The sequence below is a fragment of the Schistocerca gregaria genome, chromosome 7 (assembly GCF_023897955.1).
Source record: "Schistocerca gregaria isolate iqSchGreg1 chromosome 7, iqSchGreg1.2, whole genome shotgun sequence".
NCBI lineage: Eukaryota > Metazoa > Arthropoda > Insecta > Orthoptera > Acrididae > Schistocerca > Schistocerca gregaria.
The window spans coordinates 401,581,283-401,597,333 of record NC_064926.1 but is presented as its reverse complement, the minus strand read 5'-3'; the positions used below and the strand labels follow the sequence as shown (position 1 = coordinate 401,597,333).

At 38.9% G+C, this 16,051-nt stretch overlaps 1 protein-coding gene across 4 annotated transcripts in view; it reads right to left on the bottom strand.

Annotated features, from left to right (window-relative positions):
* The window catches only part of LOC126281424 (DENN domain-containing protein Crag), a 292,659-nt gene that overhangs the window by 157,575 nt on the left and 119,033 nt on the right, over window positions 1–16,051 (bottom strand). For all 4 annotated transcript variants that reach the window (XM_049980371.1, XM_049980368.1, XM_049980369.1 and 1 more), the window contains exon 17: window positions 12,651–12,841. In XM_049980371.1, coding sequence (XP_049836328.1) covers window positions 12,651–12,841 — 191 coding nt within the window. The remainder of the gene's footprint in view (window positions 1–12,650; window positions 12,842–16,051) is intronic.

Below are 16,051 nucleotides of genomic sequence, written 5' to 3'. Positions count from 1 at the left end.
ACATTTTCGTAAGCCTTTTGAGGACACATACAGAATCACAATACACAGTGGAATGTCTAATTTAATTACATTGTTGTTGTTCTACAAGGAGATAGAAGGCATTTGAGGAAAGAAAGAGAGAGCCCTAATGGTAGAGAACTAAACTTGGATTACCAAAGCAAGACACAATTAAAAGAGAAAAGAATAATTCAGTTAAAGAATAAAAAGAACAAAAGAAAGAGAGGAAAATAAAATAATAAAAGGTAAACAGGAAATAACCACAATATAAGAAAATGGGGGACAGGGCAGATAATCTCTACACCAGCCAAACAACCGCACACTAGAATCAGCAACATCATTCCAGAAATTTACATGCAGCACTGTGACAAACTACCTATGGAGGATTGCTAGTGGGCACCTAGTGTTTGACCTCGTCAGACAGTAATGCAAGTCTACATGAACGCAAATTCTTCAGCAGGTAATTTGACAAACAAACAAATCAGTGAATCTACTATAGCATAATCATGTTTGTTCACTACAAAATTGTGACTTGTGTGAAAGAACGGAACTTTCATGCATACATAATACAAGTCTCGAAAGTCTGTAAGATGTGAGTATCGAAATCCACAATATTCAATGGTCTGCTATCATCAATTTGTGGCAGCTAAGAGCACAGGTAAATCACTAATAGTTGTAGAATCAGCAACTCCAAGAGCAACAGAAACATTTCTTCTGGGAGTATGAGCCATAGCATCTAGATGTGTTCATCATCTCACACAGGAAACCTTGCAGCATACATCACATGAATACTACTGAGGTAAGAAATCACATGAATACTACTGAGGTAAGAATTTCCTTACGGAGACAAACTCTGTTACAAAACTCTCTCAGTGTTCAAGCTACATAATGTCTGGCGATAAAACTCAAGCTATGGAAGATATTCACTATATTTTCATCAGCAACTTACTGACTACCAGGACAAAGACCTGTGTGTGTGTGTGTGTGTGTGTGTGTGTGTGTGTGTGTGTATTTTATAAAATAATGGCTTAGATTATTATTGACAAAATGACAGCACCCAGAATGAGATTTGCATGTGCAAATGGACAAGGTTGCGAGTGCAGCCTTTGTTATCCAACAGGGCAGCTTTGCAGGGCAAGGAGAAAACTGTGGACTGCTTTCAGTCTCACCATTTCCCCTTGAAATCAAGTTTTTACTTATGATCCTTTGTGAAGGCCCCATTTCTAACAATCTGTCCCAGGCTCCAGTAAGATTATAGACACTATCTCAGATAGATTTGCTGATGCACTATGAACTTTTAACAATGGGTAGGAAAATTTTGATTTTGTAGTAGTCTATATCAGTGTTTATAAGGTATTCTCAATACTAACTTGTATCTGAACTACACAGTAAATGTAATCACATATAAGTAATTATTTTAACAAGCAATGACATAACTAGTTCAACATGTACGGTGAACATATAGTAATGATGGTTTGGCACCATATAATTTATTTTAAAATAAAGGTAATAGTCAAAAATAAAAAGGGGGAACTAATGACCCAAATAATGAATAAAATTATATATTTCTTTTCTGCTATTTTGTAAGTAACATGTAATCAATATGTTCCAGAAATAGTGTGGTGTGTGTGTGTGTGTGTGTGTGTGTGTGTGTGTGTGTGTGTGTGTACTGTAGACTGCTTAGAACCCAAGATTATGGCAAAATCTTTTTCTTCTTATCTTCCCAGAACTACTTATGCACTGGCTGGTGGCCTGCCTCTGTTTATCTGACATCACCTTATGTTTTGGCTCTTGTTGCGCATATGAAATTCAGCTGTATGATCATTAGCTTGAAATGTTCCCTGTCATTTAAGGTGTTTTCTGTGACATTAAGTTTTCTCAAATGCCTTCTTGTCTCTTCCAGCCATCCCATGGTGTGTCTTAATTTGGAAATGAAATTAAAAATTTTCTTGGAAATGAAATTAAAAATTTTCTTCATTAGCCTATTGGTATTCATTCTGTAAATGTGACTGCAAAACTTTAATCCCCTCTTTAATAATTGCATCTGCGTATTTTCCTTTCTTTTTTTTCCAGTTCTTCTTTATTCAAAATGTTTCGCATTACATTTCATTATTCAGAATTTAGTTATCAGTTTTCTAATTGTAATAGTGTAGTTAGTTTCATTAAAACCATTTTATTTACAGAAATTTGATAAAATTACAATACCGGCAAACTGTGTATGGCCTAAAATTTGTACAAGAGGAATGTCGTTTGTATTAACCTTGACATACCTAAATTGAAACCTTCTTTACTTCACTTTTGAAAGAATAATTTTCTTTTTCCAAAAGTTACCATATTTCTGTAGCCATAATTCTATGGTTTTTTAAAACATGCACTTTCATAAAAATTAATGTGTTGATTATAAAATTGGGGTAACTAAAAAAGTTTGCCTTGCACAAATTCCCATGGGAAATGTGGAATTTTAAATATGGGCATTGCACACAGATTCAGGGTGTCTGTGTGTAGCTTTTGACCTGTAAAGAAACATAGCTTGAAAGATACAATGCCACTCATCTGAAGATGTCTTTCATTTGTCTCACTTCTCTCCAGAAGCTGTGTTGTGAACAGTCAATCTGATGTTAATAAATAATTAGAATGACAAAGAAACGTGTTTCACTAATCCAACCTCTGCCAAAGAAATGAGCAGAAAGTGAAATGATAAGAGGAAGATTTTGTTTGTAATTATGAAAATCATCCCTTTCGCTGCAATTCCAGGAAAGCAGGTGCAAGACCTGTGCATGGTGGCGGAAACAGACTTTCTCATAGTTGATTCTTTTTTCCTCTTTCTTTTCTTTTTGTAAAGTCATACATAAGAAATATAACTCGTATTTATTACTTCCTACAGTTTTACAAAAACAATTACATAGAATTTCCACAGGTAAGATAGGTCGAGCCGGCAACATCAGGTGAGAGGCCCTGCCCACCTGGACGTAATCTTAACACATTTCCCGGCCAGGACAGATGGGCTGCCGTTATCGTGGCTGAAGGGTGAATAAATCATTTTTTAATTAAGACAAGTGTGGGCTAGAAACGCTGCACAGGAAACACCCCATTGGGAAAGCAATAATGAATTGCACAGCACAACAGTGGAATTTTTATAAGATTAAAGTGATGCAACCAGACCGAACAAAGAACGGTACCCATCAGGAAAAAGCAACATAAGAATGATTTAAAACAAGTGTGGAGTCTGAAATTGAAAAGTAAACCTGTATTCTTTTGGGTGTAGCACTTGAGACATGCAGCAACTATCACCTACATGCACACAGGCATAGCAGTGAAAGGGTTAAGTTGTTCAAAAATGATGAATATTTATACCTAGAATGCACTTTATTTGTTTAGTATTTAATTTCGTTGTATACTGAATAGGGTGGAATAATACATCCAGATTTCTACCACTTCCTTTATTATAGAGTCCCAGCACAATAAGGCACAACATAGGATCTCTGTATTTTCACAGGAGATTTTTATGTCCCTTTGTACAGCAGTGTTCCACTATCACATACTCTTCTATTTTTTTGAGTTTGGTGTGACACTTATGATCACAACAGTGACCAGACACACTATGGATTGCTTGCCTTACGAAATTTTCAATGAATTCACACAGAACACTAAAAATACAAGATCCTCTCAAACCATGGCAGTGTTTTACTGAAGGCACTGTTTCTTTAATTTGTAGTAGTAAATGAAACACTGCTGCATACTGATTGTCACTCCATCTACAACTCCTGAATAGTAGCAATTTGAAACGTGTATTGATATATGTGTGAAGGTACGACTGCAGTACTGTCTACCAATACCAGATGGTGGTTTTGCTTCTCATAGGTGGTGCACTGTAGCAGCATTTGTTGTGGCTGGTGAGGATGCTGGTGGACATCAAAACAGACAAACGTAGGTAATGGTGGGCAGCGTGGTTTCTCTGGAAGGAACGAGTAGCTGCTACAGGAATCTAAAAGTTGTTAGTAGCCATTTGTAGGGAAAGTGGACCAAATCACAGATCCATGTTTTGTTTGGTATTAGAGTGCAGTAGCAGCAGGGATTGTGATGAAAAAATGTGAAAGCACTCGGTATCCAGCAGCTACACACAAACCAAACAACGCCCAACATATCAACAACTTGATAAACGGAGCACAGGTGAATCACATTTGATGAACTAGAGAAGGCAACAGGTATATCACCGGGAATCCTTCACACCGAAATCTATGAAGATTTAAAGATGAAGAAGATGTGTGCACAATGGGTGCATTCCCTCACCACTGTGCAGCAACAGATGGGTGTGGAGATAAGCCAATAATTATGAACTTAATGTAGTTTTGTCACCAGTGGCACCACAATACATCCAAAGAACGTTTTGCTAGGTGAATACAGAAGCTGCCAGAAAAAATGGCAAAAGTGCAGACGCATTGGTGGGGAATATCCCTAATGTAATTTGTGTCCGTTCATTCAGTATATGGTTTCTGTGAACAAAAATGTAATACCAATCATTTTTGAATACCCTAAGTAGTATTTTGCTCAAAGTTGCTAAATAGAAAGGAAGAAATGTTGTTGGACTGTCTTTTTCTTCTGTTGGATGAACACATTTGGACCTTTACTTATTAGTGAACACAGATTTAATCTGGTGTGATTTGTACCCATTGCCCACAAAACACATACTTCTAGCATTTTAATTCAGATGGAAGATTATTGCAATGCAAAATGTCTTGAGCTCTGCATTTTACAGTGCTCTGGACAGAATTCTTCTGGACAGGATGGTGGAAACTCATTTAAAAACAAAACTGTGTGGGTCTGCTTTTTGTATATGGAATTGCCAAGCCACTTACTTATCTTTGGTTCAACCACCACATCTGAAAATGGCCAGTTGTCCTTTTCTACCTCCATATCGAAATTGATGTCTGGGTGTACAGAATTCATCACTTCAGATATTGGAATCAAAATTAAAATATTTATTTCAGTGGTACAAGAGATGATGTTACAGGCAGTCTCTATTACCTTACACCTCATAATTCTGGTGAATACCTTCAAAAGTTCGAGTTCACTCAGACAGCAAAGTCTGAGCATCAAGAAAGTTTCATATGTGTATGCCACTGTGAAATACTCAGAAACCAAACTCAACTACATCCAAGCAGGCAATAAATTAGTGTACTAGATGCAAGACTAGTCAACTGCACTGTTTGTGGCACTCACATCTTCAAAGCAGCACCGCTACGGCCTGAGTGTGCAGGTCTGTGGTTCAGTCATGTAGAGAGACATTTTGCCATTACTGGCATAATGGAAGATGCAATGATCAATACACATACTGTGGCATTTTTAGACTACTGTATGACCCTCAAAGCAGGTCATGTAATTATTAACCCTTCACCAGTAACAAAGTAATACAAACAACTGTATGGAGCTATTATTCAACAACGCTAACTCAGCTGACAATCACCATGTCTTGCCACCAATTTGCAGTTCCTAGTAGACACTAGCTCCAATGTATGTTCGTTCTGAGGGATGTTCTTGGGGCATTGGATGCTAGGTACAAGCTCCAATCTCACAGCAGCAAATGGCACTGGCACAGATGACTACATACGAATAACATTAAATGTGACCTCAGGTTTCTGAAAAGCTTTCAAATGGCACTTTTCACCACTGATATCACTCATCCTATTATCATCATGAACTTTTTTTTCTTTCTTTTGTGACCTAACTTTGTCACAGGGTCAACATTGCTCACAAACCTCTTAATGGTATTCCTACAGTTAGTGTCGACTGGGTACGCCAGACTTCTCTCAACACATTATTGTGTACCGTGTATAGACTACAGTTGGCCCTCCAGTCTTCTCTCGCCTGAACTCGCTCCCCAACATATCCCTCCTTGTGCTGCCCTCCTAAACACTACTACTGTCAGCAAGGTGACTCCCACCCCCATATTGCTGTTCTATCCCTCTTTCCTTCCCGAGTAAAGAACGTATAGTTCTGAAAGCTATTTAAAAAGACCCTTATTACCACCTTAATAATACATTAAATTCATTTCTCAGTTTTAACATGCATAACTAGCAAGTTACTTGACCTTAAGACAGATGCTGTGTGTGAATATCACAATCAAACATGTTCGCCCCCATTTATAGGCAGTCAAGTTTACTGATATAGGAAGCAACTGAAATGTGAGCTCTCATCAGTCAGTGCCACCTGTAGGAAATTGCTGTAATTGATTAACTAATGGTCTTGAGTCTATGTGGAAATTATGTAATGAATGTTATTTTGTATTGGCCATTACGCTCAGAACCAGGTTTATTAACAGTGAAATTATTTAGTATTTAATAGTATGCATAGCGGAAATAAACAAATATTCCTGTAAAGACAACTAAACACATTTCAGGGAGGGAGGGAGGGAGGGAGGGAGGGAGGGAGGGAGGGGGGGGGAGAGAGAGAGGGGGGGGGAGAGAGAGAGAGAGAGAGAGAGAGGAGAGAGAGAGAGAGAGAGAGAGAGAGAGAGAGAGAGAGGGAGGGAGACGGAGGGAGGGAGAGAGAGAGGGAGGGAGAGAGAGAGGGAGGGAGACGGAGGGAGGGAGGGGGGAAGGGAGGGGGGGAGAGAGGGGGAGGGAGACGGAGTGGGGAGGGAGACGGATTGGGGGGGGGGGGGAGAGAGAGAGAGAGAGAGGAGAGAGAGAGAGAGAGAGAGAGAGAGAGAGAGAGAGAGTAGCACTGGCAGGTGGATAGAGGCAGTATATAGACCAAAGATGTATAAGATTAGGAGAATCCTCAAAGACAAGCTACATCCTGTTGGCACACCTTTTTTATTGGTGCCTTTTTATTGGTGGAGCTCTCTGTAAGAGTACATGGTAAGAAATAATGGAAACATTTCCTAGAAGCCTCTGGTATACAGTTATGTGAAGACATTACTTTTGTACAGCCAAAGCTGCTCCAGAATTATGTCATCATCATGTATACTTGTGACTAGGCTCCTACAATTATTTAACAGTCAGCTTCCATAATGATGAAATGGACACCATTGGTCAGCTTCATATTGTTAATTGTTAACAGCACAAGGGAGGCAATGACTTAAATGGAATCACAAGCACCGGATAATAATATCGTTTCAAGTTGCTACAGTGGGTAGATTTAAACGGCATATATATGTGTTAGACTGAGAAATAATGAGATACTGGACTTCAGTATTTTTATAACAAGTGTAGAGTTTAACATTGAAAGCATTCACAAGATATTATTAAGTGCAGACAGGTGCTTTTGATTTGTAAAGCCAAACTGTCTCTTGCATGTGTGAATCTGATATCAATAATCATTTTTGTAAAAAGGCCCACAATTGATACAGGTTTTTATTCTTCAGTCTGTGAACGAATCTCACTACTCTTTCTGTTCTATTTTCTGAAATCTGTTCACATTTCACAGTTTGTCACAGTAATGATGGTATAAATAAAATAGAAAGAAACTTCTACATGGGAAAAATATATTAAAAACAAAGATACCAAGACTTACCAAGTGGGAAAGCGCCGGTAGACAGCTACAATAAAATACACACAAACACACACACACAAAATTTCGAGCTTTCGCAACCAGCAGTTGCTTCGTCAGGAAAGAGGGAAGGAAAAGGAAAGATGAAAGGATGTGGGCTTTAAGGGAGAGGGTAAGGAGTAATTCCAATCCCGGGAGCGGAAAGACTTACTTTAGGGGGGAAAAAGGTTAGGTGTATACTCACTCTCTCTCTCTCTCTCTCTCTCTCTCTCTCTCTCTCTCTCTCACTCACACACACACACACACACACACACACACACACACACACACACCAGGTGCGTATAAATAGACTAAGGAAAGACAAACCTACGTTTCTAGCATTTGTAGACTTAGAAAAAGCTTTTGACAATGTTGACTGGAATACACTCTTTTCTGAAGGGAATGGATGGTGTCTTGAAAGGAGAATATAAGATGAACATCAACAAAAGCAAAATGAGGATAATGATTGTTGTTGTTGTGGTCTTCAGTCCTGAGACTGGTTTGATGCAGCTCTCCATGCTACTATATCTTATGCAAGCTTCTTCATCTCCCAGTACCTACTGCAACCTACATCCTTCTGAATCTGCTTAGTGTAGTCATCTCTTGGTCTCCCTCTACAATTTTTACCCTCCAAGCTGCCCTCCAATACTAAACTGGTGATCCCTTGATGCCTCAGAACATGTCTTACCAACTGATACCTTCTTCTAGTCAAGTTGTGCCACAAACTTCTCTTCTCCCCAATCCTGTTCAATACTTCCTCATTAGTTATGTGATCTACCCATCAAATCTTCAGCATTCTTCTGTAGCACCACATTTCAAAAGCTTCCACCCTCTTCTTGCCTAAACTATTTATCGTCCATGTTTCACTTCCATACATGGCTACAATCCATACAAATACTTTCAGAAAAGACTACCTGACACTTAAATCTATACTTGATGGTAACAAATTTTTCTGCTTCAGATACGCTTTCCTTGACATTGCCAGTCTACATTTTATATCCTCTCTACTTCGACCATCATCAGTTATTTTGCTCCCAAAATAGCAAAACTCATCTACTACTTTAAGTGTCTCATTTCCTAATCTAATTCCCTCAGCATCACCCGACTTAATTCGACTACATTCCATTATCCTCGTTTTGTTTTTGTTGATGTTCATCTTATACCCTCCTTTCATGACTTTGTCCATTCCGTTCAACTGCTCTTCCAAGTCCTTTGCTGTCTTTGACATCATTAAAATGTCATTGGCGAACCTTAAAGTTTTTATTTCTTCTACATGGATTTTAACACCTACTGCGAACTTTTCTTTTGTTTCCTTTATTGCTTGCTCAATATACAGATTGAATAACTTCGAGGATAGGCTACAACCCTGTGTCACTCCCTTCCCAACCACTGTTTCCCTTTCATATCCCTCAACTCTTATAACTGCCATCTGGTTTCTGTACAAATTGTAAATAGCCTGTCGCTCCCTATATTTTACCCCTGCCACCTTCAGAATTTGAGAGAGAGTATTCCCATGTACATTGTCAAAAGCTTTCTCAAAGTCTACAAATGCTAGAAACGTAGGTTTGCCTTTCCTTAATCTATCTTCTAAGATAAGTCGTAGGGTCAGTATTGCCTCACGTGTTCCAATATTTCTACGGAATCCAAACTGATCTTCCCTAAGGTTGGCTTCTATCAGTTTTTCCATTCGTCTGTAAAGAATTCGCGTTAGTATTTTGCAGCTGTGACTTATTAAACTGATAGTTCGGTAATTTTCACATCTTTCAACACTTGCTTTCTTTGATATTGGAATTCTTGAAGTCTAAGGGTATTTTGCCTGTCTCGTACATCTTGCTCACCAGATGGTAGAGTTTTGTCAGGACTGGCTCTCCCAAGGCTGTCAGTAGTTCTAATGGAGTGTTGTCTACTCAGGGGGCCTTGTTTCAACTCAGGTCTTTCAGTGCTGTGTCAAACTCTTCACGCAGTATCGTATCTCCCACTTCATCTTAATCTACATCCTCTTCCATTTCCATAATATTGTCCTCAAGAACATCACCCTTGTATAGACCCTCGATATGCTCCTTCCACTTTTCTGCTTTCCCTTCTTTGTTTAGAACTCGGTTTCCATCAAAGCTGTTGATATTCATGTAAGTGGTTCTAATTTCTCGAAAGGTCTCTCTAATTTTCCTGTATGCAGTATCTATCTTACCCCTAGTGAGATAAGCCTCAACATCCTTACATTTGTCCTCTAGCCATCCCTGCTTAGCCATTTTGCACTTCCTGTCGATATCATTTTTGAGACATTTGTATTCCTTTTTGCCTGCTTCATTTACTGCATTTTTGATTATATATATTCATATTGCATTTTTCATTATATTACGTCCCAAATATCACATAAATTAAATAAAATCACTAATGATGGAAAAAAAGAAAAGCATTAAAAATTAAATTTGTGTGAGAGTTGAATCGTCACCTCGTACATGTTCAAGGCACCTACATAAGCCACATAACAGATGTGTAAAACTTCTCTTGCAGTTTTCTTGGACTTTCCAACTTACGACTTGCACATTATGTTATTTTAATGGTCTTCTAATGGTGTAAAAAGTTTGAAGTAAATCTGTAATCCCAACAGTGTGGCCTCCCATTGTCGATACAATGATTTTCTTTGGGGTATACTTCTATGATAGCAGCCAAACAGTTGCAGATAAAGATTTATTGAAATCCTTGACCACGGTTTTGGTATATCTAAATATATCTTCATCAGAAGCAAAAATACACTAAAATCACATCCTGCAGTGGAGATAAATAAAACAATCATGCCAAACATTATGCTGTACCAGTGGAGGTGATATTTTAATTTTAACTATTGACGAAGCCTTTGGCACGATTATTTTATGTATCTCCACTGCAGGATGTGATTTTAGTGTATTTCTGCTTCTGATGAAGATAGATATGATGAAACCGTGGTCAAGGATTTCAACAAATCTTTTTCCTCCAACTGTTTGGCTGTTATCGTTTACCATGAATATTTTCAACAGTTGCTGCTTCAATGTTTAAAATTTTGAAATAATGATTTTCACAAGATGAGCTTTCCACACAATGATGCATGTACACACACACACACACACACACACACACACACACACACACACACACAGAGCGGGGAGGGGGGGGAGGGAGGGGGAGGAGTAAATACTGACTTCTACTACCTGACTAGGGCAAGAAGTGATTTTGCATGAGGAGAGTGGAATAGAAAGGATTGGGTTAGGTGAGACCGTGCAATGGGTTGGAAAGTGTAGGTAAATAGAGGGACATGTTAGATAAGCAGCAGTAATCATACTGAATGAAAAAGGGAGACTGGAAGGTAGAGGACTCAGATAAGAAGAAAATTGTGTGGAAAGATTATGATGGGTGACCTAAGTTGGGGTAGAAAAATAGCAGGCTGATGTGAAGGCAGGAGGACGGATGAGGGGTGGGAGAAAGGTTGGAGCATGGAGAAAGGAAGCTAGATTCAGAGCAACGAGCATTGGAGATTTGAGGTCAGGGATGTGGGAATTAAGGACAGTTGCAGGGAATGTTTCCAGCTATATAATTAAGAAAAGAAGGGGGTGGGTATTCAAGTGGCCTGAATTGTTAAGTATCTTTTCTTTATGGAATAGCATGGGAATGAGTGACAAGTGATGTATGGAAGTACTAATGGAGAGATGAAATGGGGGGAGGGGGAGAGGAGGGAGGAGAGCTTCCACAAATTGTGATTACATTGATTAAAAGCCAATTCACACAATAAACCCAACATAACACTTGCATACACTGGGCTCCCTCCCATAGTTTATTCCGCAGCTGACAGTTTTATTAAAGATGTTATGAAACGTATCTATTAATGCAAATAGACCATCAGTACACTATTAGCATAGGGTGGGGCAGTTGGAGTGCGAGGGAGACAATGCGCACTGATCAGGATGGTCCCTAAGAGTACTGAGAAAAGCAAGCTTCGTACCTTAGCAATACATATACACGAAAATTCAAAACAAAATATTTGGTAAAAAGGTAAATTGTTAACAGGTAACACACACCTTACAAGTTTTATTTCTAACCTCTTCAGAAGTCAGCATAAAAACAAATTTGCGTGCATAGTGATTAACAGAATACTATTTGCTGCCCAGAAGATATAGTTAGCAAAAGATGTTTGTTTAATAACCAAGGAAGGATATAAGACCTGAAAGCAAATGTGGGTCAACCTTGTGAGCCAAATGTCACAAAATATTTGCTATGTAGTCTGAAGTTCCTGCCAATACTTGAAAAGTCCCATCAAAAGCCTTCCTAACAATCGTCACTGCCAAGTACTGCTGAAAATATAGCATAACAAATGTGGCCGGTAGAATCTTATGCAAAACAAAATCATGGTGAATACGACAAGGTGTTTGGTGTTGATTCTCACAGTAATTACAAACAGGACAAATAAAGCAGAAGAAATAACAACAATTTTATTCAGTACCCACTTATAACTAACACTCTTAATAACTTTGCTTTATTTTTCTTAAGTAGGTATTAATATTCATCTATCACTTATACTACAAAACAACTGCAAACAAAGAACAAAATGTAAACAGTGAATTATAACAGTATGATGGGTATGGCAAATTTCACAAAGGTTTCTTTACCTGCTCCACATATTCTGGCAATAAGGATATTAAGGGAAGTAGTGACAAAAACTAAAAAGTGAAAAATATGAAGGAAAGCAATCAGAGGAAGATAACTGGTCAAGAGAAAGGAACTAAGGAGATGAACGAACTATCTGCTTCTAAAATCTCAAGACTCACTTATCTCATTTTCTATTCTTTTTTTAATTAAAATAAAAAAGAAAAGAAAAGAAAGAAAGGAAGACACCACCTAAACCACCTCTAGCCCACTCCAAATAAGATGTATCAGGAAGATAGTTTGTGTGTCATGCAGCTAATCTGGTGTGGTATCACTAGCAATCTGCAGTTCATGTCAATTAAATTGGAAATGAAATGAGCTGTACAGGATTTATAGCCATAAAAGCATGTAAGCCAGATACCATTCATCAGATAATCTCTAAACTATACCAGCACCAAAAGTAGAGAAATACTATATTTTTATCGTATTTTAGCATTGGGACTTACCACCAATGTGTTTGCTCTTTACTTCAGATGAATCAGATGATGGAGGAACCTGTGCATATTCATGAGAGTTTCCACTGTCTACAGAAGTGTGAGACAAACCATCCATGGCATCAGCAAATGAAACAGCGTCCTCTGAAAGACGTCTTCTTGCTCCAGAACGACGAAACAATGCAACTCCAATAATGACATTCCTAACAGAAATAAATAAAGCAATACAATTAAAATAATGAATCATAAAGTATAATCTGGTTTCAGTTTATAGAAACAGTTTGTTGTTTATTGTTATTTAAGGCAGCAGAACAAATGTGCTCCAAATTATTGCCACACTGTCTGCAATTGTTACTTACATAGACTCAATGAACAATATATTTATTAAAATAACATAATGACCATTTTAATTTTCAATCATTGTACTTGGTGTAGAAATGGTACTAGGTGACATGTGAGCCTCCACCATTGACAGTCATGGCAGGGATGTAGTGAGTATATGCCAGTCAGTTGTACAGTATCAGTGCAGTAGCGTGGGTCGATAATGAGGCGTGACAGAATGGCAAAATCGGGCTACTGTGTTTGGACTTGGCTCTGACAATGCCACAAATGAAGTTGCCCAGTTTGGTGTTGGATCAACACAGCTGCTTAGTCTGTCTACAAGGAATGCCACGTAACATTACATAAGAACAAGTGTTATGCCTTGTTAAGGACAACTGGTTTGAAATCCTACACAAATTTCTGCTGTCTGTGAATGCAGACTTATCTCATCCAGTTTCTGAGCAAACTTTGTGGCAGGTATTCTATGGTCCAAACAACACACAAGCTGAACAGCACCTGACTGGAGGTGTTAAGTGTGATCCAGCAGAACATGGTTTTCACCATGGTTTTGAATTGTTTAAAATGAAGCAGGGCATCAAGTGCACTAACTGCCCAATGAGGTGTTTAACCTGCAGTGTGTGAAGGGTGTAATTCAGGCCAGAGGTGGTTCTGAGATGTTTCGGCATTGGTTTCCATACCATGACTTGGGCTGATTCATTCAAATTTCTGTGAACATGAACCAACACACAATAAGAATTTTATGCAATAGGTGCAGCCTTTTGAAGCATGTCATCCTACATTAACTGCCCCCCCCCCCCCACAAAAAAGCAAACAAACAAACAACTACAAATTGGTTATTGTGTGTTCATAAATTTGATTTTAGGTGGTTTGGTTTTAGTTATATTATCATGTAAATAACGGCTGATGAAAATAAAAAGTGTCAATATCACAGCATAAATCTTAAAGTCTAGAGATGTCAAACTTAAGTAAACACGAAAATCACAGAGATCAGCACATCTACGAGAGATCTATCTGCTCTGAAGGATAACTATTACACTTTATATACAGGGTGTATCATAATTAATGGTGTAAAGGCATACAGTACATGACAATAAAAGCAAAAAAGTCTCAGTAAACATAGGGTCAAAAATGCATACGTTAAGAGCTACGAGCAATTTTTCATCTTTGATACTGTGAAGCAAATCTCTTCTACTGCAAGCTTATGGCTTTCCATATTTTGGGAAGTGATAATATGGATCAAAATAAGAAAAAAAAATGTCCAGTAAACATGTGCTCTAAAATGCATACCTTAAAAGTTATGAGCAGTTGTTCATTACAAGAGTTGTGTTTCAAAGTACTGCAGATGAACACGTGCTCATGGCTCTTAATGTATGCATTCTAGGGCACATGTTTACTGGACATTTTTTCTTGTTTTGGTCCATATTATCACTTCCCAAAATATGGAAAGCAAAGAGCTTGCAGTAGAATATATTTGCTTCACGGTATGGAAGCCAAAAAATTGCTTGTAGCTCTTAAGACACGCATTTCCGACTCTACCTTTACTGCGACTTTTTTTGCTTCTAGTATCATGTACTTTCAACTGCATGTGTTTACGCCATTAATCATGATACACCCTGTAAATGGTTATGTGCACACCAGTCTTAATCAAGTAAGTACTAACAAAAATATATGATTCCTTACTATTGTTACAGGATTCCTTACTATTTGTTAAAGGATTCCTTACTAATGTTATATATAAATAAATATATAAACAAAGTTGTCAATAAAATAGAAAGAAACTTCCACATGGGAAAAATATATTAAAAACAAAGATTCCAAGACTTACCAAGCGGGAAAGCGCCGGCAGACAGGCGCCGGCAGACAGGCACAATGAACAAAACACACACAGAATTACTAGCTTTCGCAACTCTTTGCCTAAATATGTCTGCTTGTGTCTGTGTATGTGCGGATGGATATGTGTGCATGTGTGTGTGTGCGCGCGAGTGTACACCTGTCCTTTTTTCCCCCCTAAGGGAAGTCTTTCTGCTCCCGGGATTGGAATGACTCCTTACCCTCTCCCTTAAAACCCACATTCTTTCGTCTTTCCCTCTCCTTCCTGAAGAAGCAACCATCGGTTGTGAAAGCTAGTAATTCTGTGTGTGTGTTTGTGTGTTTTGTTCATTGTGCCTGTCTGCCGGCGCTTTCCCACTTGGTAAGTCTTGGAATCTTTGTTACACATATCCATCCGCACATACACAGACACAAGCACACATTTGTAAAGGCAAAGAGTTTGGGTAGAGATCTGCCAGATCTCTTCCGCTTCCGGTATTAGAATGACTCCTTACCCTCTCCCTTAAAACCCACATCCTTTCGTCTTTCCCTCCCCTTCCCTCAAGAAGCAGCCATTGGTTGCGAAAGCTTGAATTTTCAGTGTATGTTTGTGTATCTATTGACCTGCCAGCACTCTTGTTTGGTAAGTCACATCAACCTTGTTTTTACATATATTTTTCCCACGTGGAATGTTTCCCTATATCCTCCCCACTCCACCAACTCCACCAAGAGTGTCTTTCTACCGTCCACCTAACCTTCGTAACCTCTTAGTTCATCCCTATGAAATCCCCGAACCACCTTCCCTACCCTCTGGCTCCTACCCTTGTAAATGTCCCCGGTGTAAAACCTGTCACATGCACCCTCCCACCACCACCTACTCCAGTCCTGTAACCCGGAAGGTGTACACGATCAAAGGCAGAGCCACGTGTAAAAGCACCCACATGATTTACCAACTGACCTGCCTACACTGTGAAGCTTTCTATGTGGGAATGACCAGCAACAAACAGTCCATTCGCATGAATGGACACAGGCAGACAGTGTTTGTTGGTAATAAGGATCACCCTGTGGCTAAACATGCCTTGGTGCACGGCCAGCACATCTTGGCACAGTGTTACACCGTCCGGGTTGTCTGGATACTTCCCACTAACACCAACCTGTCAGAACTCCGGAGATGGGAACTTGTCCTTCATTATATCCTCTCTTCTCGTTATCCGCCAGGCCTCAACCTCCACTAATTTCAAGTTGCTGCCGCTCATACCTCC